We start from the raw sequence: 20,757 nt of genomic DNA, 5'->3' as shown, positions 1-20,757 counted from the left end.
TTGGAAAATATTTATGCATAAGACAAGAAAATGTTTCTGGAATGCAGAGATGAATAAAGGAATCAGGGATGATTTATGCCCTCAAGGAGTTTACAGTCTACTGAGGGAAACAAGACAAATTTGAAATTTACTGTAACAAGTAGAATATGTTAACGGCCATAAGAGAGGTAAAAAGAAAATTGTCACCAGGCATAGAATAGGTTAGTGGTTGAAAGAAGCTGGGTGGGAGGTGGGAGAAATGAGAACATGTTGGTTAAAGGTTACATACATATTTTAGCATGATGACTATAGTTAACAATACTGTATTTTATACTTGAGAATTACTAAGAGAGTAGATTTGAAATGTTCTAACTACACACATACACACAAATTTTAAATATGTGAGAGGATGGATGTGTTAACTAACTTTATTGTGTTAACCATTTTCCAAAATATACATGTATCAAGTCATTATATTGCATATCTTAAACTTACACAATGCTATGTATCCATTATAGACAATAAAGATGGGGAGAAAGTTGCCACCAGGGCTCAGAGGGCAGAGATTATCTTGAGCTGGATGATCAGATGAAGCCCTGGCCAGAGTGACGAAGGAAAGAGCAAGCCTGGCCTATTAAAAAATCTAGGAAAGGCAAAATTCTAGATAGTCTTAGGTTAAGCAATGCTGGTAGTGACTACTAATGAAAACAAAAACAATACCACAGCTAAAATATGTGTATACCACTTTATAGTTTACAAAGAGCCCCTGGTACAGGACAAAGTGGAGGGTCTGGAGCTGCTTGGTTCTGATTCCTCACTCTGCTTCTTACTTTGTGATCTTGTGGGAGTTATTGAACTTTTTGTTTCCTTTTTTTTCACCATCTAGAAAAATTTGAGATAATAATACCTATTTTATAGAGTTTTGAGGTTTGTGAGCTAATATATAAAGTGGGGCTTGGCATGTAGTACCTTTCAGTAATGCCAGCTGAGTTCTGTATCTTAATCTTTACAATAACAGTGTAATATAGGAGCTGCTATTACCCTGATGTGCAGACATGCAAACTGAGTGCTCAGAGAGGTTAGATGGTTTATTTATTCTACAGTACATATAAAATTATGGAGTTAAGATTCAAACTGTTTAGCTTCCCACTCCCAATTTTACTGCACAAAGCAGCACCAAAATTTAAGTAACATTGAAGAGAAGTTGCCAAAATCTATAGTTTTTTGAATTTTCATTCAGATTTCGTGAGACTAATAAAGACTCAGAATGTAAAAAGTGGATGTAGGAATAAATAAAAATTACAGAATTAGCCAGCACAGTAGCTGATAAGAATGTACATGAACAATTAACACTCATTTCATATCACAATATAATTTTCTCACTGAAGCAAAAATGAATTTTCTCCTTTGATGGAGCATCATCTCTGCCTTACTGTGGAGAATGACATGAATTTTTATAGCCTTCAAAGCCCTGTTGAAGACAATATATTGAATAATGACAAATTTCATTGTGAAAAATCCACCATTTCCATTTTATTTCTACTGACCACATTCAGAACATTTTCCCTAAATTTACTCTAAATAATTTATACTCTCTCTAATGTTCTTTTTGGAGTTATGAAATTTTAGTGAAAGCATGCACCACAGGATAAAGGTGACTTCAGCATGCTTGCACTAGAGTTAGGTAGTGATAGTGAAATATCTCATGATGTTATTTGATTCATGAAAATAATAGCCCTGAGAAATTTAATTTAGAAAGCTTCAGATTTTGAGTAATATATAGATTACTTGACATGTAGGTCATTATTCAATTGAGAGATTTTATATGAAAATATTAAATGCTACTGGCAGTTGCTAAAGATTGTACTTTTTAATTATTCTATTTTTCATCCAAAGTCTCTTCCTTTTTTATCATTGACATTTTAGGTTGCTAACAGAATATTCCTTTAGCTCAAATGTGTAATATCATTCTGGATGATAGAGGCACATAGTAGGCACTCAATAAACACTTGTTAAATAAATGATCTTAATTTACCATGCTCACTTTGTAGGTTGCTGCTGAAATTATTTTGGCTTCTGCTTCAATTTTTCAAGTATGCAAGGGATTTTACTGAGCTTCTCAGCTCAGTGTGATTAATGAGATTTCTAAGCATGTTGAAATTGGTGCTATCGAATATCTGGGGTCTGAAACCAGGGAGTTGTTGATTGAGTATGCTTATGTCTCCTCTGACTGAGGCCAGATAGAAAAAATAGGCCCTCTAAACAGGGCTTAAAGTTCTTGATTGAAGATAACTTCAACTGAACATGAAGGCACATAATAATGTGTTTCATGAGTTTAACCAAGTATTTGTTTATGTCCACATTTTAATTTTAAATTAAAGTTTTAGGTCTTCAGTTTCATAAATAGGCAGATGGATCCAAAATCACAAAATTATTCATGTTTCTGCCATATTTAAGGTCTATTTTTAATGATGTGATTTAAAAAAAATGTATTTGATTATCTCATTTCAATGATTTTGGTGGGATTTCTGAAGGCTCCATTTTGGTTGTGGAATAATTAGAGCCACAGTCATATTAGAATATATTATTCATGTCAGTTGTATATGTCATGGCTTTGAAGATATTGCTAATAAGGTCAAATTTTTATTTTTGAGTAAAAGATCACCAAACTAATTTGTGTATGTCTTTGATCATGAAGGTGTGAGCTATGACTAGGAGAACTGATGATGAAGGCCTAGGGAAAAGAATCCACGTCATACTTCATTAAATCATTATTGTCATATCTGTATGTGAGAGACACACCATATTATCAGATCTTCTATAGTGTAAATGGTCAGCAGAAACTGGAAAAATTGACATTCTTGTTAAAGCAGCTTGCACAAGCATTCATTTGATCATTGATACATGTACTTTAAAACATTTTTATAGACACATTGGAGAACGCAGTCACATTTATTCACTTAAAAAAACCGCTTCCTTCACAGAAGGCAGGTAGCGTTGTTATAACCATACGTAAAGGAGTATGATGCATCTTTTGATGTTTTGAACTTATTTTTTTATTCCTTGTAATTGTCTGTTATTCTAAGTTGACTAGATCATTTTTTTTCTCCCAACTCTTTTTATTTCTAATTGGAGAATAATTGCTTTACAGTGTTGTGTTGGTTTGTACTGTATAACCACATGAATCAGCTCTAAATATACATATATCCCCTCCCGTGGATATATGTATGTATATTTTAATTCCTGTATTTAAGGTGTTAAATTTTCTCTCTAAATTAGGTGGTGCCTGAAAACGTATGACAGCCTCAAATTCTAGCATCAAATCTAGTGAAAATATTCTATAACATTTGTTTTGGGTCTCTCCACAATGTTGCTAGCCTGCTGATTTTTGCCTTTTGCATGAATGTTTCCAGCAGAATATGCAAGTTTTTGACAGTGGTAATTTCCAAACCATTTACCCCATCCTTAGATTGTTGGCTGAAATATTTTGAGAAATGAAATTGAGATCATTACTGATTATCAGAATTTATTTTTCAATTTTAAAATTAAAACAAATTATTATGGGCAAAAAAGAAAGAAAGAAAGAAAGAAAAACCTTGTACTAGGGTGAAACAAGAAAGGTGTAGTTAGAGGCTGAAAAGTGAGAATCTGTAATGCCTGTGATTGACTTTTTTTCATGGTTTGCTGCTCCTTCCAAGTTATGATCGCTACAGGCAGCTCACAACACATAGCTATTGGCTACTCTCTCACTGTACTCTTCTAAGACTGTCTTATATAATATAATATAGTCAGAGGAGTGACAACCATCACCATTGTTATATTCTACTGATTAGAAGCAAGTCACAGGTCCCACCTGCACTCAGGTGGAGTGATTAACAGATTTCAAACCCAGCATTCTTCTGTGGGTCTGCAAAGCCTTTCCCTGTTTCAGTGGAAATAAAGTTAAGGAAAGTATTCTCTCATTTATCATTTATTGAGTAAATATAAAACATTTGCAGTGTGTGAGTGAGACTTAGAACTGCACAGCAGCACTGCGGTGGTGAAAGGACAAAGGCAGTCTTTACCCTCAGAAACAGAATGGAATAGCAGGAAGAGCACGGAATTGTGAGTCCTGAGATTCTAGCCCCAGGGTAGTTATGAACTGGCTCCATAATTTTGGTAGATGTATATTTCCTGAGACCTTATATCTAAAATTAGTAATTATACCAGCTGTAACATTTTATTATTCTACAACTGATTCTTTTAACTTTGACATCTGAAAATTATTTTAAAAGCATGTCAGCTTTTAATAATTTGATTATTTGGTTTTCTATTTGACACTGACATACCTAAGATGCTGTTTCCCTAGCATCAGTACACATACACACACACACACGTGCATATTTTGAAGATGTGCAGGGCTTAAGATTAAAGTTTGGCCCTTCTCTGTAAATGTGTTCAGACAACAATATAACACAGATACAGAAGGCAGCTTGTTTTAAACTTGTAGCTAAACATGACATTCAAATGTTAATTGGATGAATAAATCTTGTTCATTTTACAGACATGGAAATGTCAATGGAATAAAACTATTTATCACAAGATAATGGTCTCCTGCCACCAAATAAATGCCAAGATGAAGATACTTATTGAAAATGTATCAAAATATTCTATTGCTATTTATTGAAAATAAAGGTTGAGGAAAAGTTCAACTTTTCAGGTCAAACATGAGAAATGCTCTGTCTATGGTATTAGTATATTGCTGTCTTAAACACAATGTGCATGGTATAGAAACATGAGAAACTCTTAAGAAATAATGGTCTATAAATGAATCTTTTAGCTCTAAGCTATGAGAATTACTGGAATGGTGCAGTGGGGGCTAGGAGGAGATACCTAATATATACTGAATTGTTATGTGCCTGACACAGTCCTGGTGTGTTCACTAATGTAAGCCATTCACAAGGATAGAATTTGAGAAGGATTACTATCCTCATTTTCAGGTAAAGTTAAAAGCAAAAGAGTAAATTAACTATACTTCAATTAGAAAATAACTTGTAGTCACATAGAGAATTAAGTGTCAATACCAGGATTCAAACTCAGCATGGACTTCAGTTCTCCTGCTCTTCCCCTACACCCTACATCTGTACTTATGCTTCTAAGTCTGAATGCAATACCTTTTGATTTGGAGGGCTTTTGAGGAGATTATTTCTCCAAGTTGTATTGTACCTAATGACCAAATACTTCTTTGGATCTAATAGGCTGATGAGTTTTCTTTAAATGATATTGTCTACTTGTTTAAAGAAAAGAGCACACCCCTAAGTCTTGAGGACTCGGTTGACTCTAAATGAGCCAAGTAGCACTAAATTCTGAAGGTTCCCTGGTAGCTCAGATGGTAACGAATCAACGTACAATGCAGGAGATGGCGGTTCAATTCCTGGGTCGGGAAGACCCCCTGGAGAAGGATAGGTTACCCCACTCCAGTATTCTTGGGCTTCCCTGGTGGCTTGGTCTGTAAAGAATCTACCTACATTGTGGGAGACCTGGGTTCGATCCCTGGGTTGGGAAGATCCCCTGGAGGAGGGCATGGCAGCCCACTCCAGTGTTCTGTCTTGGAGAATCCTCATGCACAGAGGAGCCTTGTGGGCTGCAGTCCATGGGGTCACAAAGAGTTGGACATGACTGAGCGACTAAGCACAACACGGCGATAAATTCTAATGTTAAGACCACCTTCTTTTCAGCGGTGTGGTTTTATCGTAATTCCTTCTTTCCGCTTCCTTTTCTGAACCTAGATATCTATTTTTCCACTTTACTTGTGTCATACTGTTCTTCGTAAAATACATTATTTGGGTGATTATGAATATAGGTGAACAACTGAAGTTGCTTAAACAAAGAAAAGGAGGATTGTTCACTAAAGATTTTACTGATTTCTTCATGGCAAGTCCTTCTCAAGTCCCTCCACCCCTAACAGACAGTGGGTGTTAATGTCTCCCTCCTCTGGACTTTCAGAGAACTGCAGTTTTCCTCTGGCTATGACCAATCTACCAATTATTACAAAATACTGATTTTAGTATCGATATTTACTGATATATACTTGTCCTAGTTTCCCTACTTGGGAAACACTCCTTACTAGGAGAAATTATGTGCTTTCCTTCTATTCCTCATGGTAGCCAACAGAGTGGTTTGAACATTACAGATATTCAGTCAACAGGAGGATGAAGGAAGCACATGGATGGTCTGATTTAAGGAATAGAGGAAGTATGAAGACTTCAGAGGTATCCATCATACACCCTTGTGAATATGTGAGTCTGTCTACCTGGTCCTTTACTGATGCTTCTATTTATCAGTTTTCTCTAAAACACATTTGGATCTTATTTATTTTGTAAAATTCCTAGAGGCAATAAGTAAGCAGATAATTTTACTGCTCGATGGATGGAGAGAAGTTTGATTATTTAAATTTCCCTCTGGAAGAAAATAGTAATTCATACAGTACTATTTTGATATATAAACAGTATGTTTACTAAGTAAAGGTTTTTTAAAAAGTTATAATATTCTTTCAGTAGTTTTAGATAGACATTAAGCACCACCGTGTCCAATCAATTACTAACTGGCAGTCTTTACTTTCACAGATGGAAGACCTTTAGCTTTGAAGGACATCTGGGAAGGAGTTCATGAGTGCTATAAGATGAGATTGCTGCAGGGACCATGGGACACTATTACTCAACAGGTTAGAGAATGTTTTCATTTTATATGTGATTCCTTCCCTCTGCACGTCTTTTCTTCTAGCTCTGTCTCTCTTTTTCTTCTTTTTTTTTCTATTTCATTCCTCTACTTACAGATTTCAGTTCAAAGACACTTTCCTTTAAAACATCTTGCCAGACCCAGGCTTGGTTTAGCTTCTCTGTTTAAGCCCTCATAGCACCCTGTAATTTTCCTTCATAGTACCTGTTAAAAATTTAAATTATGTATTTGGATTTTTTAAATTAATTTTTTCCATTATACTGTGTGCACTCTTGTGGCTAGACCTTTTTTTTTTTTCCCTCTCCATTGTATAACCAGCACCAGCACAGTACTTATCATACAGTAGATTTTCAATAAAAATGTATTAAGTGAGAACAGAAACAAAGTTGGCATATACACCAAGAAATGGATGATTTAGTGTGTGTCACCTCTTAATGCTTCAGAGTTTTACTCATAGGTGCATTTGCAGGAAAAAAAATTACTTTTGATGAATAATAGGTTTGCAATAGTGATTTTAAAAAGTTGCAAAAATAGATCTGCAAAAGTAGATATAAAAAGTATATTTGCAAAAGTAGAGAAAATAAGTTTGTTAATCATGTAAGTCATTATTACTGCTTTGCTAAAATCAGCAACTAATTATTTTAGAAATTTTCAAAAAATATTCATTACCTTGCAACCAATCATGGTCTCTTTTTTACTTATATCAAAAATCTTATTTTCTCCCAGCCTCTGTGAAGCTTAATCAAAGCTTCCTTTACAAATGACTTTATCAGCCATTAGAATTTTTATGCCCTCTTATGTGTTTGATCATAATGACAGTTTACCTCCCAATCAACTTAAGAATCCTTAGCATCTCATATGTAGTTCTCTGACAATGATTGCAAATGACCATTTCTTAGGTTTTAATTGAGGAAAAAAACAAGTTTTAAATATATGAGTCACACACCACCACACCTCCCCCTGCCCCCTGATCAAAATTAATCCTTTTTTTCTGTTGGTACCATCACCTTCCTGGTTTGCACCCTGTTGCCTCACCTGGAACAACTAGTAAAACCTACCTTTGGTCTTCTGCTCCTTTCCTCCCTGCCCCTTCCCTTTAGTCGTGTTTTCCTAACCATGCAGCACTTATCTTACACATGTGCAAGCCTGCAGTAGCTGTCCAAGGGGCTATGGTGTGTGGTCTAAATGCCTTGCCTGGGTTCCAGGGCTGCCAATCCCTGGGTCCCGCTGGTCCTTTCCAGCTTATCTCCTCCTCCCCCACACTACACAGTCTCAGCTCCTGCCATACATGGCTGTTCACTTCCCCAAGCCCATGCTATACAGTGTGTTCTTGGAAATCTTTCCGGTTTAATGCTTTCTGTTGCCTTTGTTCTATCTCTATATTTCCCCCTCCTTTCACATGTCCGTTTCTCAGAAACCACTTCAGCTTACAAAAATGGTCCCTTTTAAATCCCAGTTCTGTAGACCAGAAATCAGTGGTTGCTATGAGGATAATGTAATGAGATATATAAGCAAATCCATCAGAACGGTTTTTGGCAAGAGCCTTTTATTTTATGCAAAGTGTTTTAGACTAACCTTTAAGTATGTCAAGGTGAGTGCTAAGTGATTCAACTTCCAGTGTCTTGTCAGTGACCACAAACTGTCCAAAAATATAAACTGTAGAGTCAGAATCCACAGGCCCTAGAAAATGCTTGGTTTTAAGAGTCAAAGAAGACAGCAAAGGATAGAGGAAGGGAGCATCCAAAAATATATATGTATTTAACTGCAGTGCCTTTTTTGTCTGCTTCTTCTCAATTATGTTTTATATTATGCACCTGAGCCCAAATCTTTTTTTCCTTTTTATGTCTCTAGCAGCCCTGTCATTAATCTCCTCAGTGCAAACCAAAGCACAATTCTGGATGGTCTATGTCATTTTGGGCTTTCATTTCACATGTCTCTGTTCTGACTTGTGACATATAAATAAGATTTTTTAACTCAACCGTATTTTCTTAATTTCCTAATATGATGTTGTCGAGAGATTTTGTTCCACTGATTGGATACCTAAGTTGCTAACCCAACCACATGACCCAATCTGTATATTGATAGTTTTAAATGGAATTGACTAGTATCTTTTATTAACAGTTTACAGGCATTTAAGCATGATACAGACTGCCTGTTAGCAGACTGTCTTTTTCCTACTTAGCAGAGTATGGTAGTAATGATCAGATCCTATCACAGTAAGAATTACCATCTTAATACCAAGTATGAGGCCCACTTATTGGGAGGGATATTTGATATACCCAAATGGTAATCTAAGTATAACATTTAAGTGTTCCTTTGGAATGTGTCTTATTGGGATTGATCTTGTGGACAGGTATCCCCACTTTTGATAACGCAGTTTATTTAAGCTTTAGAATTGCTCATCACAATGTATCTCCAGGCACTGAAAACCTAGCAAGGGAAACTTATTTGTTGCCATTTTACTAACTTGGTATTTGAAACTCATTATGAATATTCACTTTGGAGGTCTTAGTTTTTAATCCCAGTTTAGCTAATGGGTTGCTATTTATGTGCTGTTCTTTGCCTGAGATCTTTGAGAGAGTGTGTCCTCATTTTTGTAAGGCCCCATGTGGGGAAAAAATAGGGTGTCCTCAGTGCTGTGAGGGGGAGGGTGTGGTACGGCACTGGGGAAGAGTGAGCTGATAGGATATTGGTGGCACCAAATAGTAGACACCATTTTGCAGAATTATACTAAAGAACCATTAGCTTGCAGACTGAACATGATAATAATATCCTGTCCTCCAGAGTGGCTTAAAAACAAAAGCAGTCTTTGCATAATATAACATGCATTTCACTTCATTTTCAGGCTTGCTTGTGCTCATAGAGTTTGTTGCTCTTCATCTTCAGTAACCGCACTTCTGTTCCCTCAGCATTTGTCTTGATGATAAGGACCTATTCATGTCAGTTATGAACTCTCTCTTTTGAAGACAAGCCACTCATGAATCTCATACATTTGATTATGGTGATTACTTACCTGCTTGTCCAACATCATGGACTACCTATTATCTCAACCTTGCAGCCTAATAAAGAATTTCTAGAAGAAAGTGAACAGGTGCCTAGCTTGGATCTGCCTAAATTGGTACAGTGACTGTCACAGTAATGATCACTGGAAGGTGTGGGCACTGTGTTTTAGGTAAAGAACTCCTATAATCTTGGCAGAGGCTAAAATCAAAAGACAAGAAATCATACTTCTAGTTTTACTTGAAGATATGTATATTTGTAAATGTGAGTGTGTAGTGATCAGATAAGTAATTTTTCTTACTGTCTTCTTTTTAAAATTTTTTTATTATGGGAAATTATAAACATAATACATATGGGAATATGTATAATATGGGAATATGTATAATATCTATAATATGGGAAATTATAAACATAATACAAAAATAGAGATAATAGTGTAGTGTAGTGGTCCTCAGCCTTTTTGGCACCAGGAAAGACAACCACTCACTTGCTGTGCAGATCAGTTCCTAACAGACCATGTACAGGTCCTGGGGGTTTGGGACCCCTGGTATAGTACACTTACAAACTAATGACCAATCTTATTATTTTGGTATCTCACCTGATCTAATTTTTTTGGTAGCAAATTCTAGACATCATATTATCTCATCCATAATCACTTAAGTATGTATTTTTAGAAGATAAGGGCTCTCCACAAATGTTTATAGCAGCTTTATTCATAATAGCCCAAATGGAAACAACTCTGAAGTTCTTTAGGAGGTGCATGGTTAAACAAATAATGGTACATCCTTACCCCGGATACTACTCAGTAATTCAAAGTAACCAACAACCTGAATGAATAGCCAGAGAATTATTGAGTGCGAAAAGTCAATTCCCAAAGGTTGCCTGGTAAATGATTCCATTTAGCTAACTTTTTTTTTTTTTTTTTAGCTAACGTTTTTGAGATGAGAAAATTATAGGTAGGAGAATAGACTGCAGTTTTCAGAGGTTAAGGGTAGGAGGAAAGTGGGTGTGGTTATAAAAGGCAAGGAGAGAATCAGGTGGCAATAGGAATGTTCTGTATCTGACTGTATCAATGTCAGTATCATGGCTGTGATAATGTAGGTTTGTTTTGCAGCATATTTCCATTGAGGGAACTGAGTAAAGGGTATGAGCAATCTCTTTGTATCATTTCTTACAACTGCATGTGAATCCACATTTATCTCAAAAAAGTTTATTTAAAAAAAGGTAAGAATTCTTTAAAAAAATAACCACAATTCTATTACCACAACTAAAGTTGTTAACAATTTCTTAATATCATTAAATAAGCAAATGTTTGAATGGCATTAGCCCTTCTCCAAGGAGGTTTTCTTCCTTTCAGAGTGTTTATCTAGGTGCTATATCAGGCAGAGTGGATTTAACTTTGGGTACCACCACTTATGAGCTATATGACCTTGGGCAAATTACAAAAACTCTTCATGTCTTATTTTTCCATTAAAATTAATGGCAGCATCTACATAGAGTTGGTGTGAAGAGTAAGAGAAAGGGTTGTGTACAACACTCAACCTGTGTCATCTCCTTTCAGATATATAGTTTCTTACACCTGAACTGTGTGCTTTAGATTTCGAAAACTAGGAATTTTGAGGTACTTTATTTTCTGATTATTTATGTCTGGGGAAGGCTGTCCAAGTGCAAGTAAATGAATGGGATTGGATGGATAGAAGTGGGAAGAAACTCGATGCTTATTTTCCCATGTGATTTCACACAAGTACTGTGAGAGAACCGGCCTAGAAGTCTTGAGTACACATTCTGCATGCCCCAAATACCACTAATTTCACTTAGAAGATTTTAGCATGTCTGAAACATGCAAAGGTATGATAATTTTAGTGAATTTTCATTATGTTTCCGTGATAAATCTCTCAGGGTAAACACACACACAGCAAAAAAATCTGAAACTGCTTAGGTACCTTTTGGTGAATAGATTGCTTTTGACTCACAGTGATGCAGGAAGTCACTGGTTAAGGATTCTTAAATAATGAAGCTTGATATGTTGCCTGGTGATTTATAATGATGGTTGATAAACTGATGATTTAATTGTGCTTCCTCTAGTAATAATCTTAAGTGCTCAAGTGAAGTTCCAGTGATTGGCTTTCTTCTGAACTCAGTCTCCCTAGAGTCTTTAGGCATCTCTTTTACACAACATCCTATAACTGACTTTTAACTGTTCTATTTTAAATAATACAAATCAATTAAAACACACAGCTGTTTAACAAAACTTCTCAGTGTTGGTATAGGTCTCGGTGGGTATTTCCTGATGGCTCATAATGACATCAATTTAGTGCACCTGGTAGGATCAGTGTGCACTGGAAGCGGCTTAATTCTTAAATGACAAGAAAATTAAGAAGCTGTTATGGATTGCTGCTGCTGCTGCTGCTGCTTCAGAATCACTGCCAGCTTCATTGCTGGCTCTTTCATGGTGGAGCTTCACTGAAATGGGACCTCAGACATCATGTGATTGTTTTCTCTGTAATTTGCTGCTAATTTGTTGATTCTGAGTTTCTTGGTATTTATTTTGGACATTAATTCATCACCTTAGTGGGTAGGTTTATAATCCCACAGTAATTACATCTATCTTGCAGACTTTTCTGTAGAAACCCTCCAGTGTTTTAATAGCACTCAATAATTCTACCACACTCCCCTGTCTTAGGAGAATGAAATACACGTCATCGTTGTATGACCCTCTCTTTGGTATCCCAGGGTAGTGCTGATAGTGCTGTTTTTATTTGTCTCTGTTGGTAATTATTTTTAGATTGTCAATCTATACCTGCATTGTGTCTTTAATGTTTATTGAATGTTGATGCTGTGGAGTCCATACATCACCAGAGTACTTCATTCTCCATATTCATTTTATTTTTTTTATCAATTCAGAAATATCCTTTGTCTCTCACACTCTATTGTGCTTTTCTTGTTTGGGGTGAAAAACACATTTTTGGAAGTTTTATTTGTTTCTAAGACTTTCCTTACATTTAGACATATATGAAAGTTCTTTCTCTTTAGATATTTAGTCATTATCTTTGACTAAAGAAATAATTTTTAAAAAAATTTCTTGACTTTACACCCTGAAATGTTTTAGGAAATCTTCATACTGAATGCTATTTAGGCATTTGTATGAGATTACTTTCTCATCCAGCTTTTAATTATTAATTTCTAAAATGTTTTGTTTTGTTCCATTTCAATGAGAGTTCAAGATATATAGTTAAGGAATGTATTTCTTACAAGTAGCCAACTTATTCTTTTATATTTGGGTCTTATTTCTTTAAATTGAATTTTATTTCAGTAGACAATAAAAACGAGACTGGTTAGGGTAATGTTCTTGGTTATATGTATATCTCATTGAGCTGAGTATTGCTTAGCTTTTTACCATCAAAGTTGCACTTTTGACTTAGCACATGCCTTGAATTTATATGAGAGCTTAAAGAATTTTCCAGCATTTCATTGATCTTAGAACTTTTATTCCTAAAAAAGAAGCAGCTTATAAATGTGAAAATAACATACCATTTAAAATATTTAATAATTAATTTTAATATTACTCATCTTAGCACATTTCATTTTGATAATTACCTATCATCAATTTTTAATTTTTAATAAACATCTTAGTTCCAAAACTTCAAGTTTGAGGAATATTTATATTCTCATTTCCAGTTTTTGAGTGATTAGACATTATTGGTGGGTGGGCAGTAAAGCAGCAGCTAGAAGCAGGTAGAGAAGCCTGAGAGGTGGGAAGGCGGGCACAGGACCCAGAGAGGATGGAAGATGGACTCTGGAGACAACTTAACCAGATCCCTGTGAGGGTACTGGGCTTCCCAGGTGGTGCTAGTGGTAATGGACCTGCCTGCCAATGCAGGGGAGGCACAGGTTCTATCCCTGGGTTTATCCCCTGGAGAAGGAAATGGCAATCCACTCCAGTGTTCTTGCCTGGAGGATCCTCATGGACAGAGGAACCTGGTAGGCTATAGTCCATGGGGTCCCAAAGAGATGGACATGACTGAAGTGACTGAGTGCAAGCACAAGAAAGATGCTGTTTGTTTTCTGTTATTTTTGGCACAATGGTCGCTGCACATGCATACTCTATAATGCAATTATTCCACCTTTTAAAAACTTCTGTTTCCCACCCACTTAGCCTTTCTTTTTACCTGTTGTGTTCCTGGTTCTTTTCCATGTTAGCTGTTAAATTTCCCATATTACATTTGCAGTCTATACTTTGTAGTTTAAAATTTGGCAAATAGAGATAATACGAAATATATAAAGCATGTTTACAAGTCATTACAATTATTTTATTGCATGCTGATGTTATTTTTTCAGTATATCATTGCTACTTCCCTTTGTCCAGTCTGAATTTCAAAAATATTTAAAGTCATGTATATACATACACTCAAATGTAAGATTAATACATGTACTGTAAAGATTAAAGAAAGTGAGTAAGAACTAAGTGGTAGAGAAGGAAAGACAATTTTACAGAAAACCTAGGCTAAGGGACATATGGGAGCTTTCTAGAACAACAAATAACAAAAATAGAGAACACCAATTAAATATGTTGCTTTCAAAAACAAGCTTTTTTCTTATATTAAATTTTAGGAAGATAATTTTACAAATATGAAAAAAAACTATCTCCTTTATAGATACTGCTTAAGCCACCTTTAAGAGGAGGGGAGGGAGTACTGATGAGTTGTGTGGGAGAGTTACAGTAATGTTCTGCATGTGTGTAGATTTATACTGCAAAGGTCCTTATTAGCGGCTTGCTGTTCAGATTCAACCTGTAGATGTATTTTGAGTGCTTGGAAAGCTTTATGAATTTGAAAGCATTTGGACTAGGTATGTGCTCTATAGTTAAACATGATCACTTTCTTTTCCCTTTGCCTGATATCCTGTTTCCCTTAATTTGCCCACCTGTCTTCTAAAGGCATTTAGGTTAGCTTGTTCCAATGTTGGTACAAGATACAAAGAAAGAGTTTAGAGATTCTGTATGTATGAATCTCAATACATATCTTGGACTATCTTCAAGTAAGAGTGCTATCATATGAGTGTAAGATTTTTTAATAATTTATTTTTTCTGTTTAAAAAGTTTTATATGCTGATCATTTTAAATAAAATATGGAATAGCATAAGAAAAAAATAAAAATTGCTCAGTCTCAAACATTATAAATTACCACTGTTAACCTTCCAGTGTATAGCTTTCTAGAAATATTATCTTTTCATATAATTATATATAATGTATATTCACACATGTATATATAATACATGCTGCTGCTGCTGCTGCTAAGTCGCTTCAGTCGTGTCCAACTCTGCGATCCCATAGATGGAAGCCAACCAGGCTCCCCCATCCCTGGGATTCTCCAGGCAAGAGTACTGGAGTGGGCTGCCATTTCCTTCTCCAGTGCATGAAAGTGAAAAGTGAAAGTGAAGTGCTCAGCTGTGTCCAACTCTTAGCGGCCCCATGGACTGCAGCCTACCAGGCTCTGCCACCCATGGTATTTTCCAGGCAAGAGTACTGGAGTGGGGTGCCATTGCCTTCTCCGATATATAATATATAAATATACACAAATGCATATGAGATCACACCTGGTTTTTTAAATTTATGTCACAGATATCTTTGCATACCAATATTTAAATACATCTAAATTTTCCTCCTAATAACTGCATAGAATTTCATTATAAGGCAATACCATAATTGTTTTAATGTTGTCAACATTGAGTTCTTTTCGCAACTGTTTGTATTATAGAAGTGAAGTGAAGTCACTCAGTCGTGTCTGACTCTTTGCGATCCCGTGGACTGTAGCCCACCAGGTTCCTCTGTCCATGGGATTCTCCAGGCAAGAATACTGGAGTGGGTTACCATTTCCTTCTCCAGGGTATCTTCCTGACCCAGGGATCGAACCCAGGTCTCCCGCATTGGAGGCAGACGCTTTAACCTCTGAGCCACCAGGGAAGCCCTTGTTTGTATTATAAACAGGTTCTAAATTAACATTCTTATCCATACAATTTACGCAGTTATAAGATCATTTCCTTGGAATAAATTCTTAGAAGTGGAATTGGTGAGTCAATAAGCATTCACTTTTAAAGATTTTGTTAGATAATTCCCAAGTCAGTCTCATAAGAACTGTACTAACTCCTGTTACCAGCAGGATATTAGAGAACCCGTTCCCTGAGTGCTGGCTGACATTGGACATAATTGTTCTTTTTAACGTGTTACAATCTGATGTCCATCAGGCTACATATTGGAGCCATGTAGCTGTCAATCAATGCCAAGGTTACAGATGAATGAAATGTAGGTTTTTCTTGCAGTTGATTGGGCACATACATTTTAGACATTGAGGAAGTATAGTCAGGATTAAAGGGTCTACTTTGCATCCTTTCCAAGCCTGAACCATGTTTCTGCTGTGCAGAGGTGCCTGGAGGAGTACCTGCCCGCAAGGCTCAGGCTTTGCTTTGTAAAGCTTCATCATTTGCACCAAAGATGGAGCAGAACCCATGGAAGCACTAAGTCCTGCTCCATTAAGCCTGGAAGATAGGCTCTTGGATGGCAAGATTTTTGTGAGCTGGAATTATCAGTCATCCCCCTCACCCAAATAACAAGACACAAGTGGAATATTTGATTGAATAAAATGGTATCGGAGCAGGCCTGCCAGGATGAAGTAACTATTAATACACTTCCCTCCAGACAATAAACAATAAAAGGGTTAGCATTTTGAATGCTTTCAAAATACTATCCATTTAAGTCCTGAAGAACATCTCCTAAAACTGACACATTTGGTTTTGGCACAGTTGTGCTTGAGCTGTTCCTTCTGGCAGTAATTGGCTGTGAGATCAATGTATTCTTTAAGTAGAACCAGGTCATCACCATATAAATGGGTGGTTGTCTTTCTGTTTGCTGTCACAGGAAATCAAGTACTCACTTCTAAAAGCTCTATGAAATTGAAAATGAATTTAAAAGTGTGGGGACATGATTGCAGTTCTACTATATAACCTTTTAAGCTGAGAATTTATCTTGTCCACATATTTTTCAGTACAATAGGTAACACTTAGGGAACATTACCCCAGTGCCAGGTACTCTTTAAATACATTTATTATTTCACTTAATCTTCTGAACACCCATATTAGGTTCATTTTATTTTACACATTTTACAGAAGGGGAAATCAAGGGACAAGGACATCAGATAAGATGCTAAAGGTTAAACATCTGTTAAGTGACAGGACCAGAAATTGAACTCACTTTCATGAACTCATGACTTTGAGAGCTCTATCATTAGCCACTATGCTGTAAAGTTTATCTTAGTCTCAAGATGTTATCATATAGATTTAATCCATTTGTGCATCATGGACCTCTTTGAGAATCTGATGAAAAATCTGGGACCTTTCCCTAGACACACAAAATTTTGCAACCATGTTAAAGAAGAACAATCTTTAGAATTTGTAGTGACTGTTTAGTTCAGTCGTGCAATCATGTCTGACTTTTTGCAACCCCATGGACTGCAGTATGCCAGGCTTCCCTGTCCACACCCGTTCCCGGAGCTTGCTCAAACTCATGTCCATCAAGTCAGTGGTACATCCAACCATCTCATCCTCTGTTGTCCCCTTCTCCTACTGCCTTCAATCTTTCCCAGAATCAGGGTCTTTTCCAGTGAGTCAGTTCTTTGCATCAGATGGCTGAAGTATTGGAGTTTCAGCTTCAGCATCAGTCCTTCCAATGAAGATTCAGGACTGATTTGCTTTAGGATGGACTGGTTTGATCTCCTTGCAGTCCAAGGGACTCTCAAGAGTCTTCTCCAACACCAGCAGTTCAAAAGCATCAATTTTTCGACACTCAGCTTTCTTTAGAGTCCAACTCTCACTACTGGAAAAACTATAGCTTTGACCAGATGGACCTTTGGTGGCAAAATAACATCTCTGCTTTTTAATATACTGTCTAGGTTGGTCATAGCTTTTCTTCCAAGGAACAGTGGCTTTTAGTATCATGGCTGCAGTCACCATCTGCAGTGATTTTGGAGCCCCCCAAAATAAAATCTCTCACTGTTTCCATGTTTCCCCATCTATTTGCCATGAACTGATGGGACTGGATCCCATGATCTTAGTTTTCTGAATGTTGAGTTTGTAGGATTATAACTCAACAGCCATTCCACCCTCCTTCTCTTGTTCCCTTCATGTACTGCAGACATTGGAGAATTAAAATATAATTCTCCATCTCCCTCTTGGAGAGAGGTCTGAATTTGATTAGGTTCATCATATTGGTTGCATTTATACAGGGATTTTGGAGGTAGAAGTGTTGGAGGCTGTACTGTGTTGGAAGCACTGTGGGTCTTAAGGGTTGTCTGTGTGCCTGTAGTGTCCAGTCACTAGCTTTGAATGTGTCAAGAGGCAGTGGATGTGGCAACTGTTTTGCTGGTGTGAATTGTAGCTGGTGTGGCATTACCATGGAAGAGGTGGAGTAGAAGCAAGTTCTAATCATGGGAGTTGGAGGTATGATTCTAAAATGGTAGATTCCTGATCTGAAAAGATGCATTATATCATTTGGTCTCTAGTTCTCCAGGATGGCTTTGGGAATTGTTTCTAGAAAGTCATCTAGAATTTGTTGATTCATCTCTTCTAATGAGGGCTTCAGTCTGACGAAGGAGGCTCTGTGTTTTTGCAACTAATCTTGACGGATACAATATTATATAGCTAGACCTAAAAATAGTTTTTTTAACAGGGTGGAAGTTTGGTTCTGAAGACAGAATCATTTGGGTTCTTACTCAAGTTCTATTTATATGACCAGAAGCAATTATTTGATGTTTCACCTTTCTCTTTCACAAAATGGGAAATTATTTCTATATGGGGACTTCTATAAGGAGGACCCCATTAGGTTGTTATGAGAATTATGTGAGTTAATGCCTGTGATGTGCCTAGCATGATGTTTGACACCTAGTTGGTGCTAAGAATATGCACTCTTGCTGGGAGCCAGCATGAGGAATCCTGCCCATGGCAGAGGTCATGAGGAAGGAAGCCCGACAAAACGCAAAGGCGTGATCTGGCTTCAGGGGTTCCCCCTGGGTTTTCCTGAACATCTACCCCCCAAAACCAGAGTCTGCCTGTTTTATTGTACTGTGCTTTCCACTCTCCTGACATTCTCTGGAAAAAGTTAACTCACGGCTTCAGTTAATAGTCTCCTGCATATAAAAAGAAGGTCTTGGTTTAAACCCTTTTGATGGCTTTGTACCTTACCTAACCGGTCTGCCTGGACTTTCAGCTTGTGAATTGTTTATGGCCCCTGACCGTGAGAGGCACGAAGCTTAGAGCATCTTAGAGATACAGAGCCTTTTCTAAAAAGCTAAAAATTGTATTGGTGACGGCTTTCACTGTTGAGTCAATGACTGCTGCCAGGCCTCCATATTCTTTATCTTTCAGGCACCTGGAGGATATTAATCAATGTAATTGGGATATAGGAAAAGGAATATAGTAGTTTTGATGTTAGCAACACTAGACTTTTGAGTTACTTTTCCCTTTGTTATAAATCACTGTACTTCTTTCATTGTTATAAATTGTTGTGTCCTTACTATGTAAGAATGTGACTTTATTTAGTGCTTTCTGAGAGTGGCACCAGACTTTGGGAAGAACAACACTGTTAAGGCAAATAAGTCTTCTGGTTGACAAACCCTTATCAGAAAAGGGCCGTAAAATGTTAATTGGCCTTCTGGCCAGAAGATGATGTAAATCACCTAAAACTTATGTATACAACTAGGTATGCAGAGAGAAAGCCTGGTCTCAATAAGAGTCAGGGCTGCTGACACTGCATAATTTTGTATTATCCATTGATCTCTATGTAAAATCAAAAGTATATAAGGCCTTTCCAGACAATAGAGAATGGGCCAGTCACTGGACTGGTTTCCCCTGTGTCTTTTCTTACTCTATTTTCTGGCTGAATTCCCATCTGGGGTATGGAGGCTCACAATGTTTACTTACTTGCCCTGGCTTTTAAGATCCATGTGAGAGGGAGCCCAAGGCGGGGCATTCCCCACTGTTCAAGAGGACGCTGGTGGCCTAACGTAGATGGTGCAAGTTCCTTGTCTTGGAACTTTATTGGTTTTCCACGTAAACCAAGTTATTCAGCATCTTTTCTTCACTAAATTTTCCTACTACACTATTTCTTCCTAATCTCTCTTTATATTTCTAAATAAATAGGTTTTTCCTCGCCATGCCGTCCCCCCTTCGAATTACCCTGGATCCACTGGGGCTGTACCCCGGCACACTCTTATTATCATTAATCCATAAATACTGTGAAAAGGAAAAGCAGTGGGCATAATTTGGGTTTTGGATAAAATATAGCACTGCAGTGGTCAATAGAATGATTGTTGAGCTTCAGGTTTCCTGCCACAGTACACTCACAGGCTCAAACTGATTGTTTATTGAAGAGGAAGCTGGTAGAGAGTACTTAGGGGTCATATTCACTTAGTTAACTAGTTTTGTAGTTGTCATTCAAATAGCATTCAAAAAATCCTGGTAGTGAATTGCCTTCCTCAGGAGAGCCTTCAGCTTTAGATGGCTATTTCAGTGTGCTGTTTTTTTACATGATGGGGTTAGCAGAGCACGGGAGGGATGTCCCAAGGCTATAAAGAGCAGAAGTAGCCCATCTGGGCCTGTGACAATCCATCTGCAGTGCTTCTCCCAAGCCATGCCATGAGCATCTCCCAAAGCCATGCCACGAGCATTGCATGCTACAAGCTGTAGTTGTTATTGTGCTTGTGGCTAAACCTACAGCTTCCCATTGAGATACAGAAATGTCTTAGCTTGTCTTACAATACATCTAGAGCTGAGTTTTTAAAGAATTTTTTACAGTAATGCTGAGAATAAATGTTTTTAAAATTTGTTACATATAAGAAAGTGAAGTGGATATTAAGGCTTATTTTCTAGTAGCATCAAAGGGTAAGGAAACATAATTCAGATATGATTTGTTCAATTATAGTGAATAGCCAACAAAGCTAACTGAATTTTAAAAATAAAAGAAATGTTCTTCAGTTTATGGGCAAAATATCTTCAGGAATTTTGCACTGTTTG

At 36.9% G+C, this 20,757-nt stretch overlaps 1 protein-coding gene across 1 annotated transcript in view; it reads left to right on the top strand.

Moving 5' to 3' along the window:
• The window catches only part of ATG10 (autophagy related 10), a 266,281-nt gene that overhangs the window by 188,024 nt on the left and 57,500 nt on the right, over positions 1–20,757 (top strand). Inside the window, exon 5 of the mRNA XM_040239430.1 lies at positions 6,585–6,682. Coding sequence (XP_040095364.1) covers positions 6,585–6,682 — 98 coding nt within the window. The remainder of the gene's footprint in view (positions 1–6,584; positions 6,683–20,757) is intronic.

The sequence above is a fragment of the Oryx dammah genome, unplaced genomic scaffold (genome assembly GCF_014754425.2).
Source record: "Oryx dammah isolate SB20612 unplaced genomic scaffold, SCBI_Odam_1.1 HiC_scaffold_5, whole genome shotgun sequence".
In the NCBI taxonomy this organism is placed as follows: Eukaryota; Metazoa; Chordata; class Mammalia; order Artiodactyla; family Bovidae; genus Oryx; species Oryx dammah.
Note: the sequence above shows the minus strand (reverse complement) of the source record. Positions and strands in the feature narration are given on the sequence as shown.